Source organism: Mesoplodon bidens, assembly GCF_964165515.1.
Source record: "Mesoplodon bidens genome assembly, chromosome: 7".
NCBI lineage: Eukaryota > Metazoa > Chordata > Mammalia > Artiodactyla > Ziphiidae > Mesoplodon > Mesoplodon bidens.
The window spans coordinates 60,079,573-60,093,499 of NC_138164.1; the positions used below are offsets into that span (position 1 = coordinate 60,079,573).

The 13,927-nt window shown below is 52.5% G+C and overlaps 1 protein-coding gene across 1 annotated transcript in view; it reads left to right on the top strand.

Annotated features, from left to right (window-relative positions):
* P2RY6 (pyrimidinergic receptor P2Y6) overlaps positions 1 to 6,638 on the top strand; it is a 42,292-nt gene extending 35,654 nt beyond the window's left edge. Inside the window, exon 2 of the mRNA XM_081239098.1 lies at positions 5,533 to 6,638. Coding sequence (XP_081095224.1) covers positions 5,567 to 6,553 — 987 coding nt within the window. The 5' untranslated portion in view covers positions 5,533 to 5,566 and the 3' untranslated portion in view covers positions 6,554 to 6,638. The remainder of the gene's footprint in view (positions 1 to 5,532) is intronic.
* The last annotated feature ends 7,289 nt before the right edge of the window (positions 6,639 to 13,927 follow it).

Here is a 13,927-nt window from a genome sequence, read left to right on the forward strand (position 1 = left end):
TCAATCCCCTTGCCTGTAAAATGGGTTTGGGGGTGAGATCGGTGCTTATACCTTACAAGGTAAAAAGAGTCCTCCCTCCCTTTGGCAGGTCACCCTCACAACATACTGGTGGCCAGTATGACCACATTGCACTGAGGAGGCTCAGAGAGGGGAAGGGGCTTGTCCAGAGTCACAAAGTGAGTAGATACCAAGGTAGAACAAGAACCTGGGCCTCAGACTCCCTGGGCAGTGGTCTTTTCCTGTACCATTCTGTCCCTATTTGCCTCAGCTACTCCAAATGAAAGCCCACCTCCTCCAGGTCACCCCCTGAGTACTATCTCCACCACTGGAGCCGTCCCCCTTGGGACGGCAAGGAGCCACATCTCCTCCTCTGGTTGTCCGAACAGCTCTGAGTCCTGGTTCGGTGGTGAGGAGGGGCCTGGGAAGGGCTTGGCACAGGCAGCGAGAATGCACCCAGGTGAGTTCTCAGGCGTCACCTCTATCCCCACAACCAACGCCCCTCACTCCCAGGGAGCTCTGGGCCTGCAGTGTCCAAGGGAACAGTGACTGCTAAATGGGGAAATGTGGGAAGATGGCGCTTGTGGAAAAAAGGAGAGAGGGAAGGAGGGAGGGAGAAGGTGGCTGAATAAGTGAGTGCATAAGTGGATTGCCACAGAGAGGGATGGATGGGTCGGTGAATGAGCTATTGAGTGGATGAAGAAAGGAGGGATGGATGGAGGAGTGACTAGGAAAACGGCTCTGGGTATTATAGCTAAAGAGAGGCCAACAGTTCTTTAATCACCAAACTACCCATTTGACAGACGGGTAGACTGAGAGAGGGCTGAGGAGAAAGGAAGCTGCTGGGTCTGTGGGGCTGGCCTTAGACCAGCAGCCTCTGGTCCTCCCCCACCTCTCTCTGCCTCCTCATCACCCGCTTTCTTCTGCTGGGGTGGGGAGGTTTCCAGGAAGGAGAAAGGAAGCTGCTGGGTCTGTGGGGCTGGCCTTAGACCAGGAGCCTCTGGTCCTCCCCCACCTCTCTCTGCCTCCTCATCACCCGCTTTCTTCTGCTGGGGTGGGGAGGTTTCCAGGAAGGAGATCTTTTCTCTGCCTCCTCGCTCCTTAGATTCAGTTTCCGCCAGGCTTTGGTGTTGAGGGTGATGGGGAGGGGGAGGCCCCCGCAGGGGTTATTTCCATCGGAGACAGCCCTGCCGGGAAACAGAGGAAGCTGCCCTGTCAGAGGTGTTACAGCCTGGGCTCAGGGCATGTCTGGCCTCCCCTTGACCTAACACACTTGGGGCCGCCAAGGTGCTTCAGGGACAGGAGGCTGCATGTAAGTGTTGGCACACCTCGGGGGCCGTGGGCCAGGGTGGGGAGGGGAGGGGGGCAGGCAGGCTGGGTCCAGCACTGACCTAAAGGAGGTCCACAGATTTGTGGGGTGGGCAGAGAGGAAGGGACTCCACCCAACTGGGGGATCAGAAAAGACAGAAGTAAGATTAGATCTGGAGCTTGATGGACACTCAGGGTTTTGACAAACAGAGATGGGTTAAATGGCATTTTGTGTGACGGGAAGAGCAAGAATGGGGAAGCCCGAGAGGAAGTCTGGATCTCTGGCTATGAATGGCCGTGTGGCAGTCTCAGTGTCTTGAGAACAGCGTGGCAAGAGAGGAAGGGGCAGAGTGAAGTACCTCATCTGGGGCACTTCATGAGGCTGGAGGGCTCGGCAGAGAGCTTGACTGTCAGGACAAGAGTTTGAGCTTTTCTTCAAAGGGCAGAGGGATACAGGGAAGGATGTAGTCAGAGCCACCTGCCAGAAAGCCCTCCACCGCAGGCAGAGCGGCTGGAGCCCAGGAAGAGGCTGGGGTCTGAGCTGGTCCACGGCACAGGGCCCAAGAGTGAGTGACAGGTGTGAGAACTCGGAGGAATGTCAGCTGCTGCCCAGAGGCAGGGACCACGCGAGCCCTCCCTGGGACCAGCTCTTGCCGGGAAGTGGGAGAACAACTCACCACTCCTAGGTCCTCAGAAGGCAAGTGGATCAGGAAGCCAGTGTGACCTTTCCCGGAGCAGACCTGAAGGCTTGCCTGGATCCCCTAGAGCAGCCCCTGCCTCCTTCCGAGAGGACCACTCTCGCCAGGGAGTGCGAGGCAGAAAACACCTGGAAACTGCAGTCACCTGAGGCAGAGGGCTCTCTCTCTCTCTCTCTCTCTCTCTCTCTCTCTCTCTCTCTCTCTCTCTCTCTCTCTCTCTCTCTCTCTCTCTCTCTCGGTGGTGTCCAAGGGCGACAGACCTCCCCAAAGAGGGGAGGCGCAGCACAGTTTCTTCTACCTGCTCTCCCTCCTCACCATAACCTTCTGTCCTAGCGTGCTGCTCTCCTCTCAGGCCTTGCCTGCGCCCTCTTCCTCCCCACCTGGGGACACCCCAGGGGACCTCACACCCCTCTCCATCCATGGAAATCTTCCTCAACCACCAGGGACTTGCTCCATCCTTCATCCTCCTCTGAAAAGTTTCTTCCATCCTGTGGCTCACACTGGTCTCCCCCCTCAGACGAGCATATGTATATGTATATGACTATGTGTATGTGTATGCATATATCTGTATATGTATCTATCTACATCTACATCTGTACACTGTGCCACATGCAATGAGCAAGCAGTGAGTACCCATTAAATGTCTGGCATGTGAAAACAAAGAATGAATGCATGAATGAAGGAATGGCTGGAACAAACAAATGAAGAGATGAATGAATGAACTTTCTCTTGCTTGTACTAATCTTGGCTTCTTGGTGACAATGGGGGGACTGCTGTGTTTCCTCCTCTGGCCTCTACCTCATGCTTAACTGCTTAGCTGGGTGCCCAGCACTCCTAGCACATGGACTGTAGCCCCAGGAAGAATCTTTGATAATTAAAGGTGATGTAGCATGTGGGTTACAGACTAGAGAATCCAAACATCATCATTTTGCAGTTGCCCCAAATCTGGGTAAAATATTTTCATCAAAATCAAATTTTAAGTTGGGAGAAATTAGTTTGAGGAGTTATGTTTTGCTCTAATTCACTTTTAAAAATCTCATAACTTTATTTAGCAGGTATATTCACATTAAGAATAGCTCACCTTGTACCAGGGGGTAAGGGGTGGGGGAGGAATAAATTGGGAGATTGGGATTGACATACACACACTACTATATGTAAAATAGATAACTAATAAGAACCTACTGGGGCTTCCCTGGTGGCGCAGTGGTTGAGAGTCTGCCTGCCGATGCAGGGGACACGGGTTCGTGCCCTGGTCTGGGAAGATCCCACATGCTGTGGAGCGGCTGGGCCCGTGAGCCATGGCCGCTGAGCCTGTGCTCCCGGAGCCTGTGCTCCGCAACGGGAGAGGCCACAACAGTGAGAGGCCTGCATACAGCAAAAAAAAAAAAAAAAAAAAAAAAAAAAAGAACCTACTGTATAGCACAGGGAACTCTACTCAATACTCTGTAATGGCCTATTTGGGAATAGAATCTAAAAAAAGAGTGGATATATGTATATGTACAACTGATTCGCTTTGCTGTACCCCTGAAACTAACACAACATTGTAAATCAACTATAGTCCAATTAAAAAAAGAAAAAACGAATAGCTCACCTTGCCCTGTGCTAGGCACTGATCCTCACAACAACCCTATGAGGCAGGTACTATATTATTCCCTTTTATAGACGTGGAAGCCGAGCACGGGGGTTCAGTAAGGGGCCTAAGGATGCACAACTTACATGTGGCAGAGCTGGGATTTGAACATGGGCATCTGGACCAGAGCCCTTATACTCAGCTTCAACCCTCTGTCACCTTCTGAGTGCATTTGCAGGGCTTCATGTTTTTTCTGGGCCTCAGTTTTTCCCATCTGTAAAATAGGGAGAGGGGGTGATTTGACTCACTATCCCAAAGGCTTTCCCTTACAGGACCTTTAGATTTAAGTTGTGAATTCTCTCTGGACACCAGTAAATATGGAAATGCCAGTTGGGAGGTGAGTATCAATAAGTCAGACTGATCCCACCAGGGAAACTCTTGAGGCATTTGTGCTGCTGACTCCCCCAAAACCTAGCTTGAAGGGATGAGTGGACAGATAAGGTGTAGGATACAATGGCATGGCATGGCATTTATTAAGCACCTACTGAATATCAGGTCTATGACAGTTTTACTGATAAGGACACAGGCCCAGAAAAGGCAAGCAACCTCCCCTTTGTAGAACAGCATAGAAGTAGGGGAGCCAGCATTTGAACCTGGCCTGCCTAGCTCTGAAGCTAGATTTATAACCTCTATACTTCATGTCCATGGGTCACACTAAGTTGCCTCCTCTTAGTCAGTCAGTTGGGTTCTGGTTCTGGCTCTGCTTCTAACTCACTAAGATTGAGCGGTCAGTGCCCCTCACTGTGCCTGGATTTCCCCCTCTGTAAAGTAGCTGTGGGTGGAGTTGGTTGGTCCCTCAGCCATTTGCCTTCGGGGGAAGCGGTTTTCACTCTTGCCACCAGGGGGCGCTCTGACCCTGGTGACTCAACCAGACACGCCTTTGTAGCCAAAAGTCCGGTGGAAGGATTTAGGGAACTCCTAAATCACCTCCTTCCCCCATTTTACAGATAGGAAGACTGCCAAAAGAATGACCACGGGGGGTTTCCCTGGTGGCGCAGTGGTTGAGAGTCTGCCTGCCGATGCAGGGGACACGGGTTCGTGCCCCGGTCCGGGAAGATCCCACATGCTGCGGAGCGGCTAGGCCCGTGAGCCATGGCCACTGAGCCTGCACGTCCGGAGCCTGTGCTCCCGTAACGGGAGAGGCCACAACAGTGGGAGGCCCGCGTACCGCAAAAAAGTAAAAGAATGACCATGGTTTTGAAAGGTGGAGTCCAGGCTGAGGAGGTGGGCACTGTCCTTAGCTCAGAAGTGTGGACATTCTGCTCATGCCGATTAATTAATTACCAGGGCCTTCCCTGCCCTGGGCCCCAGTTTGGGCTCTCAGACACAGAGAGGCACCAGACCTGGCACTTCTCCTCAGGAGCTTCGCAGTCTGTAGGGAAGAGATAGACAGGCAGGCCCACCATGACCACAGCCTCCAAACTCCAGGGAGCCCAGGGAAGCCCTGCCTAGCATGATTTAGTGCCTCTAACCTCATGACATCCTGACAGGTGTCATCCCCCATTTTTCAGATGGGAAAACTGAGACTCAGATAAGGTACATCATATCACTCACCCAAGTTCACATAGCTAGTAAGTAGCAGAGTTGGGATTCAAACCAAAGTCTGTCAATCTTCACTTACAGAGGAGACATTTGACTAGGGTTTTGAAGGATGAATAGAAATTCACCAAGAAGGTTGGTAGGAAATGAATATTACAGCAAGAAAGTGAATTGGATTTCTCCCAAGCTTGAGCTTTATTGTATTCCAGGTTTCCTTAAAGTGAGGGCTGTGGAGGGCTTCCGTGGGGTGGTGAGTATCAGAGATGGTTCAGGTGGGGAGATCAAGGCCCAGAGAGGGACAGAGGCCTACTGGGTGGTCAATGAGTGTGGCCACTGACAGATTGTATGTTGCTTCCCCAGCATCTCTGGATGTAGGAAGTCCAGTTGAACAGCCATGGAATGGGACAATGACACAGGCCAGGCCCTGGGCTTGCCGCCCACCACCTGCGTCTACCACGAGAACTTCAAGCGGCTACTGCTACCACCTGTGTACTCGGTGGTGCTGGCAGCCGGCCTGCCACTGAACGCCTGCGTCATTGCCCAGATTTGCACATCCCGCCGGGCCCTGACCCGCACGGCCGTGTACACCCTGAACTTGGCCCTGGCGGACCTGCTGTATGCCTGCTCCCTGCCCCTGCTCATCTACAACTATGCCCAAGGTGATCACTGGCCCTTCGGAGACCTCGCCTGCCGCCTGGTCCGCTTCCTCTTCTATGCCAACCTACACGGCAGCATCCTCTTTCTTACCTGCATCAGCTTCCAGCGTTACCTAGGCATCTGCCACCCTCTGGCCCCCTGGCACAAGCGTGGGGGCCGCCGGGCTGCCTGGCTAGTGTGTGGGGCTGTATGGCTGGCTGTGACGACCCAATGCCTGCCCACAGCCCTCTTTGCTGCCACAGGCATCCAGCGTAACCGCACGGTCTGCTATGACCTGAGCCCACCTGCCCTGGCCACCCACTACATGCCCTATGGCATGGCCCTCACAGTCATCGGCTTCCTGCTGCCCTTTGTTGCCCTGCTGGCCTGCTACTGCTGCCTGGCCCGTCGTCTGTGCCGCCAGGACGGCCCAGCAGGGCCTGTGGCCCAGGAGCGGCGTGGCAAGGCAGCCCGCATGGCTGTGGTGGTGGCAGCTGCCTTTGCCATCAGCTTCCTGCCTTTCCACATCACCAAGACAGCCTACCTGGCAGTGCGCTCTACGCCCGGCCTCCCCTGCCCTGTGCTGGAGGCCTTCGCGGCTGCCTACAAAGGCACGCGGCCCTTCGCCAGTGCCAACAGTGTGCTGGACCCCATCCTCTTCTACTTCACCCAGAAGAAGTTCCGCCGGCGGCCACATGAACTGCTACAGAAACTCACAGCCAAGTGGCAGCGACAGGGTCGCTGAGTCCACTGGGGCAGGACACGTGGGGGCTGGGCAACCATTGTGTTTGCCACTGTGGCTGGGGCACCAGAAGCTCCACCAGCCCCAAACCATGCAGAGAATTAGAGCTTAGCTCAGCTGGGCATAGAGTGAGACCCCCCCCAACAGACCCCAAAACTTCACCAACAACTATTTATTAAGCCCTTTTTCTGGACCAGGCTCTGTGGGTACAGAGAGAGACAAGCCTGGGCCTGGTTCTCCAGAAGGTCTCAAGAAGCCATGGAGAGTTGGGGAGAGAGTTAAGCTGCTCACAAAAATATAGTACGACATGTACTGTAACTGAGGAGTATGCTGCATAATTTGGAGTCACCAATAAAGGAAGTAAGAGAAGATGGGAGGGGGAAGTGAGAGCTTCTGGGAAGGGCCATTTGAGCTGGGTTTTGAGGGATGAATATGAGATCTCTGGGGGATGTGCTATGTTCCATTCATTCATTTGGTACTCCTCTGCCGCTCCTCATCCTCTCTGCTCCTTGTCCTCATCTCCACACACTCCCGCCCCATCCCCGCTCACTACTCCTCCATTCCTTATTCCCTCCTCCCAGACCTCAGTTTTCCTCCTGTGGAACAATCTGGCCAGCCCATGGCTGCTAGTATGCCACACAGACCCAGTACTGGCAGAACCAGCCATGGCAAAGGGAGTCTTCCACCTTAGAAGGTTAGAGCGGAAAGAGGAAAGGGCAGAGGGCCAAGGCAGGGAGGGGGAGGACTGTACAACTTCTTCAGTATTTTTCTTTTAGCCCTGCCTAATCTCCAAGGCTGTTCAGCCAAGGGGACCTTTAGAGAAGGGCTCTGCAGGAGTTAAACGCCACAGTAATGTCTGAGGTGTGCTTGCAGCTGGTGGAGGAAGGGGGAAAACCAGGCCCCAACCCATCTTGGGAATCCATTGAAAGTGTCCTTGCTGGAGAGGCTGACAATTTGGACAGAAGGCAATTTGATTCTTTGGGTCACAGTGAGACAGATGTGTGGGGACATCAGAAGACAGAGACTGGTTCTTAGTCCCCTTATAGTGCAATGCTGTGCCAAGCAGTCCAGGTGTTACCCATCTTGCATCTGAGACCAGGCTCTTCAGCTGCCTGTCATGGGGGAGTAAGAGATGGGGGAGCAGAAGGCAGAGGGCCTCCGCCAACGGCCCAGGCTAAGCGCAGCAGCGAGTCCCAGATGACTGTCCTAGCAGGATGCCAAGAACTGTGACCCCTTGGTTACTTTTCCAAGAGTGGAAATTGTGGGCCACAGGTAAATTCCATTCCCAGCTTCCCTTGCAAGGCAGAATAGCATAAAGGGTTCAGACCCCAGAGCCAGATCACCTGGGTGTGTATCCTGGGTCTATCATTTACTAGCTGTGTTACTCTGGGGAAGTTATTTAACTTCTTCATACCTTAACTTCCATAACTGTAAAGTGGGAGTAATACTGGTACCTATTTTGTAAAGTTGTTGTGAGGATTAATTTAACTAATATGTGCAAAGCACTTAGAACAATGCCTGGAACATAGTAGGCATGCAATGAATGTTACTGTTATAATGGTTTTGCCTTTTGCTCACACAAGTTCCTCTAGGGTCTGTCTCTAGGAATAGGCATAGGAGGTTTCTAAACAAGGAGCTTTAAGCAGGGGAGACTGCAAGGGTTTTTATTTCTCCTTTAGCTAGGAGGCAGCTAGTCTTTTAAGAAAAAAAAATTCAGCACACTTTTTTGAGAATAAGAGCCATAATCCATGAGCCCCATCTGTTCCTATGAGAAGGAAAAATCATTTATTACATGCCAGGACCAGGGAGGGATTCCAAGCACCATTTGGGGGGCTTGAATTCCTCCTTCCCTTCCCCCTCCTTTTGTTCTTTTCCTCTTCCCCACCGCCCTTCTCCCTTCTCACTTTAACCCAGAGCACTCTCGGTGATGGAGGGGCAGGGCAGTGGGGTGGGGGGTGCTTACTCTGGGAAGGACTGCTTGCTGGCATGGGGACAGAGACGACACAGACAGGTGGAGTGTGGTGAGGGGCAGGAGGGACCAAAGGGGTTGCGGAAGACTTCCTGGGGGAAGGAGCGGTGCAGCTGGGTCTCAAAGGATAGATGTAAGTAATTACACTGAAGGAAAAAGGGTAAGGGTGTTCCCTGGTGCAGGGAACAGCACAAACAAAGGCATGGAGGCTGCCGGAGGAAGGATAGGCGGGGCTGTGGCCTGATATGAAGCTGGAGAGTTAGCAGGGCTAGAGAGGAAAAGGCTGCCGGCCAGGGAAGCACTGGGGAGCCACAAGGACAGTAGTGGCCATTGGCCGGGCTCTGTGGATTCCGGGAACCATGCAACGTGTGGTATACTCATTTTCTCATTTAATCCTTATAATACCTTATACTGGGGAAGCTGAGACCCGAATGTGGGAACTGACTTACTACCAAGGTCACACAGCCTTTCTCTAACCCAAATACTAGATCCTCCCCTGCTTCACCCTCCCTTCCCTCCCCTTTCCTTTCTTCACCTGACTTCCAAGTGCCCACCTGCCCCACCCAGTCCTAGTAACTGGGGACCCCTAGGAAGTTGTGCCAACCACAATGTCAATTCTCTTTTAGTTAGGCACAGTCTCCTAGGATGAAAACTTCATTTCCTAGCCTCTCTTGCAGCTAGGTATGGCCAGATAAATTACTCCTGGTCCATGGGATATAAGCCAAATGCCCTAAGGCAGTTTAATATGGGAGGAGGGAATGTCTTTAAAAGACAGGTGGTGTCTGGCCTCCCTTCCCTTCTTGTTGCTTACATTGTGACGTCACAGCTGGAGCACCATCTTGGAACATGAGAAGCAGCTTGCGTTTCTGACCATTCCCGTTTGGGGTCACCTAAATCCAGACTTTTGCATGAGAGAGAAATAAATGTCTACCTTTTTTAAGCCACCAGTTTTTCAGGCCTTTGTTACCCACAGCCAGAACTAATCCCTTTACTCAGTATGCCTACTGAGATGGCGGACCTCGGTGGAGGCCAGGCAGTGTCATGGACTGGAAGGGGAGACACGATCCAGCCTGGTGTGGGGGGCTGAGGCCTCCACCTAAGGAGGAGCTAGGAGTCAACAGGGTCTGGAGACACCAGGAAGGCTTCTTAGGAGAGTGGCAACGCCTGGGGAGTGGTCATCCCACTTTTGGCTTGAAGCTGAGGGAGTGGATGGGCTTCCTGAGGAAGAGAGTAAGAAGAGAGGGCCTGGATAGAGTCCTGGGAACCCTAGCATCAGGGCCCTGGGAAGAAGGAGGAGCTGGAGAGGTAGAGGGTCAAAGCCTGGGGTTTCGGAATGATGGTGGCGTGATGGCACAGTGGAGGTAGGTGAGTCAAGGAGCAGCTGGAGGGGAGGAAGTGGAGATGCTGGGTGGGGAAGAAGAGAGAGAGGAAGATTCCAAAGGAGGCCAGGCCCAGGGAAGGAGCTTCCAAGACAGGGAACCCGTGAGTGTTGGCTGCTGGAGGTTGAGGACAGGGAGTCCGAGGGGTAGGGCCAAGATGGGGGAGCCAGAGAGTCAGGAACCAGGGTTTGTCTCAGGAGACTTCCATGCCAAGCAGGAAAAGCCCAGGGGCACTGGATCTGTCCTAGCGAGGATGCTGCTGACTCCTCCCTCCAGCTCAGACCCAGCCCTACCCTCAGAAAGAATCCAAGGGCTGGGGGTGCAGACAAGGAAACAGTTCATCCAGCAAACAACATTTATTGTGCACCTACTGTATGCTAAGCATCATGCTGAGCATTGGGTCCCTGCCCTCAGTGAGCTCCTAGTCTGATGGAGGATGGCAATAATGAAAAAAACACATACATATCTGGATCATTACAACCAGGCAGGAGAGCTCAGAAGAACATAAAGAGGGCCAGGGGACAAGGAAGGTGTCACTAAGGAGGCAAAAAGCTCCTGGAATGGTCAGGGACCAATAGAGGCTGAGGACCAGGGGAGCCTTGACCCAGCTTGAGGTGAAGAGAAGATTTCTTAGCTGAGGTCTTTGGGCCTCAGTGCAGAAGGGCTGTTTCTGACTCTGACTTTGAACAAGCCCCCTTCACTTCTCTGAGCCTCTGTTTCCTTACCTGTAAAATAATGTTAATGCTACCAGCCCTCCCTATGCCCCTAGAGGTATGGAGCATGGAAAAGTTAGGGCATAATTTTCATAAAGTACAAAAGAGTATTATAACCCAAGAGAAGAATGGGCAGGAGACACAAACAGGCACTTCACAGAAAAGGAAACACATCATCAAAAAACATAGAAGAGGTATTCGACCCTAGCTTGACAATGCCTCTCCAACGTTGAACAACAGCACTTCTGCGCACGTGCATGTGAAGTCATGCACAACACTGAGCTGCACTGTTCACAAGCACGAACAGCTGGAACCACCCAAATGCCCATCCATGAGAGAGTGGATGAATACACTGTGCTATATTCACACACTGGAATGTTAACACACAGCCAGAATGCACTATACCGACATGCAAAGTGGATAAATCTTAGCAGTATATTAAGTACAAAGAAATCCCAAAAAATTATACACAGCAAGATGCCCTTTTTATAAAGTTTTAAATAACTAGAATGAAAATATATACTTTGAAGGAATACACAGATGCAATAAAACTATATAAAAAGGGGCTTCCCTGGTGGCTCAGTGGTTGAGAGTCCGCCTGCCGATGCAGGGGACATGGGTTCGTGCCCCGGTCCGGGAGGATCCCGCATGCCGCGGAGCAGCTGGGCCCGTGAGCCATGGCCACTGAGCCTGCGCGTCCGGAGCCTGTGCTCCGCAACAGGAGAGGCCGCAACAGTGAGAGGCCCGCATACTGCAAAAAAAAAAAACAAAAAAAAAAACTATATAAAAAGGAAAGCAAGGGAATGCTGAACACAGGAGGCGATGGTTATCATGGGTGGTGGGATAGCAGCAGGAGAATGAGTGGTGGGAGAAATATATAATGAGATATAGAACATTGTAAAGGCCCTAGTTGTTTTGTTTTTTGATAGGAATCACTTAAATAACTGGTAAGAATGTGTCATGAACAAAAGGTTACAAATAATCCAATTCTGTGCACTTGAGGCCTAATTATACAGGAAAGGGGACAATCTCGGGTCAATTCTATTTGAATTTGGAATGGAATTAGGAGCCAGACTCCCCCTAAGACAGCTCCTGTCCAGAGCTCATTGCTTCTTGGAGTCCTCTCACTCCTCATCTTTCTCCCTCTTAAGTGCCTGAGGCCCATTATTGGCCTTGACTGTGACCATCACAATCTTCCTATCTTCATTTCCCCAAGGGATTCTACAACCCTGATGTTGCTGGGTCACCACAACTCACTGGGTAGATGGGGTATTGTTTTCATTCCCCTTTCACAGGTGAGGAGCCTGAGGCCCAAAGGAAAAGAGCAACATGCTGAGGGTCACCTGTCACATCTGTAAGGGTGCCTGCATTGGGCCCAGCTTACTGTTGCTCTCCGCCCTGGCACCCAGTGCTTCCAGACCCCTTCTAGATGAATATTCTGAGGGTTAAAAACACCCAAGCCCTCTCTGTGCCTGGAAGATGACTTTGTCTCATCCTGAATCAGAAGGGGCTGGCAGGGGGAGCACTCATGAAGTACTCTAAGCAGCCAAGCCAATCTCCGATTGCGTGAGCTTCTCATTGGGTGGAGGCCCAGCGTAGGTCCTTAAACACCCTCCCTCCCCACCAAGGGGATTCCTGGTCCAAAGGCCCCAACTAGCCCACCTCAAGGCCAAGCTGCAGGGTGCTGGGAGACTGTGACCTGAGTCTCTGCTCCTCTCCATCAGCGTCACCATCTGTGATTTGGGAATAAAAACCTCTATCCTCTATCCCAGAAGTGACATGAAGACAGAAAATGACCAGGTGTGACAGAGCTTGGAAAATTACAAATTTCAGATGGCAGGGGCCATCATTATTATTGGAAGAGAGCAGTGACTTCCAGGATGAGGGTCCCCCCCCCACCATACCAAAACAACCTAGAAGAGACAAGAGTCTGATTTCAAATAGAGTCAGAGAGAGGCACCCTTGGGGAAACTTAAACCCACTCCATACTTTTCAGATGAGGCAGCTGAGGCCCAGGGAAGTGCTGGTATTTACCCAAGGTCACACAGCAAGGAAAGGGCAGAGAGACAATAGACCAGACAGAGCTCTCTTCCTTGTTATCAATTTCCCGTTGAAGAGTGAGCGATATGCTGGCCCCTTCGAGACAGAGAGGAGGTAAGGTTGAGTTGAGGGACTTATTGGAGGCTGCTCTCAACTCAAAGAGGAAGAGCTTTCTCCCTACAGTTATTTCCCACAACCCAAGGGAAGCAGCAAGCAGGGCCCTGGGGTTCTCGCTGAGTCCTCCGTGTCTCATGCGGTAGTCAGGCAATCCCTGAGTGTCTACCTTCCTGCCCTATGTCCAGCCCTGCCTGTTCATCTGGACCGGGGCCTCCTGCTCCCAGGGCCTCCTAGCTAATGGGGCCCAGCCACAGTCCTCTTGGGCTAAGGGTAACATGAATGTCCGCTGTTCCTGGGGAGGCTGATCCCAGGCCCAGGGAGGAGGAGGATACTGCTGGGGGCTCATCAGGGATCTGGAACCAGCACAGGTGTCTGGAGGAGCATGGTGTTTGAAGCTCCTGAAATCTGAATTCGAGTCATACCAGGAGCTGCCATTTCCTGACTTTGACACTGATCAAAGTTCTTCTTGACCCACAGAGAAGGAGCAATAAGATCTACCTCCAAGGGTGGTGTGAAGCAGAAGCCACCCACACCTTGCCTGACAGGAGGGCGGATGGGAGTCAGGTAGGAGTGTAGGTTTGGCAGTGGTAAATCCAGGGCGTTCCCGTCAAAGCGCCTTTTTTTTGGGGGGGGGGGCGGGTGGTACGCGGGCCTCTCACTGCTGTGGCCTCTCCCGTTGCGGAGCACAGGCTCCGGACGCGAAGGCTCCAGCCGCTCCGCGGCATGTGGGATCTTCCCAGACCGGCCACGAAACCCGAGTCCCCTGCATAGGCAGGCAGACTCCCAACTGCGCCACCAGGGAAGCCCCAAAGCGCCTTTTGTGTTTTAAGTCGAAGGAAGGGCAGTGCACTTTGCGAAGGGAATAGGTTTGAAACGGCTCCTGAAGGGACTAGTTAACGACTAGAAGGAAGTAAAGGAAGTGAAGTCTTCCCAACTCTCCGGGTTTGTTTGGTTTTTTTTTTTTGTGGCGGGTGCAGCTTTAGTCATCCAAGCCTCCACGGGGGTGGGCGAATCCGGCCGGTAGACGGCGCTAGAGCCGCGTACCCCAGAGAGCTGGAGAAGGAGGGGGCGGGGTACAAGGCGCGCGACTGGAAACGTGGGGGCGTGGTCACAAAAGGGTGGGTGGCCCTGGAGCGGCTTGGGGAGGGTGGGGGGAAAG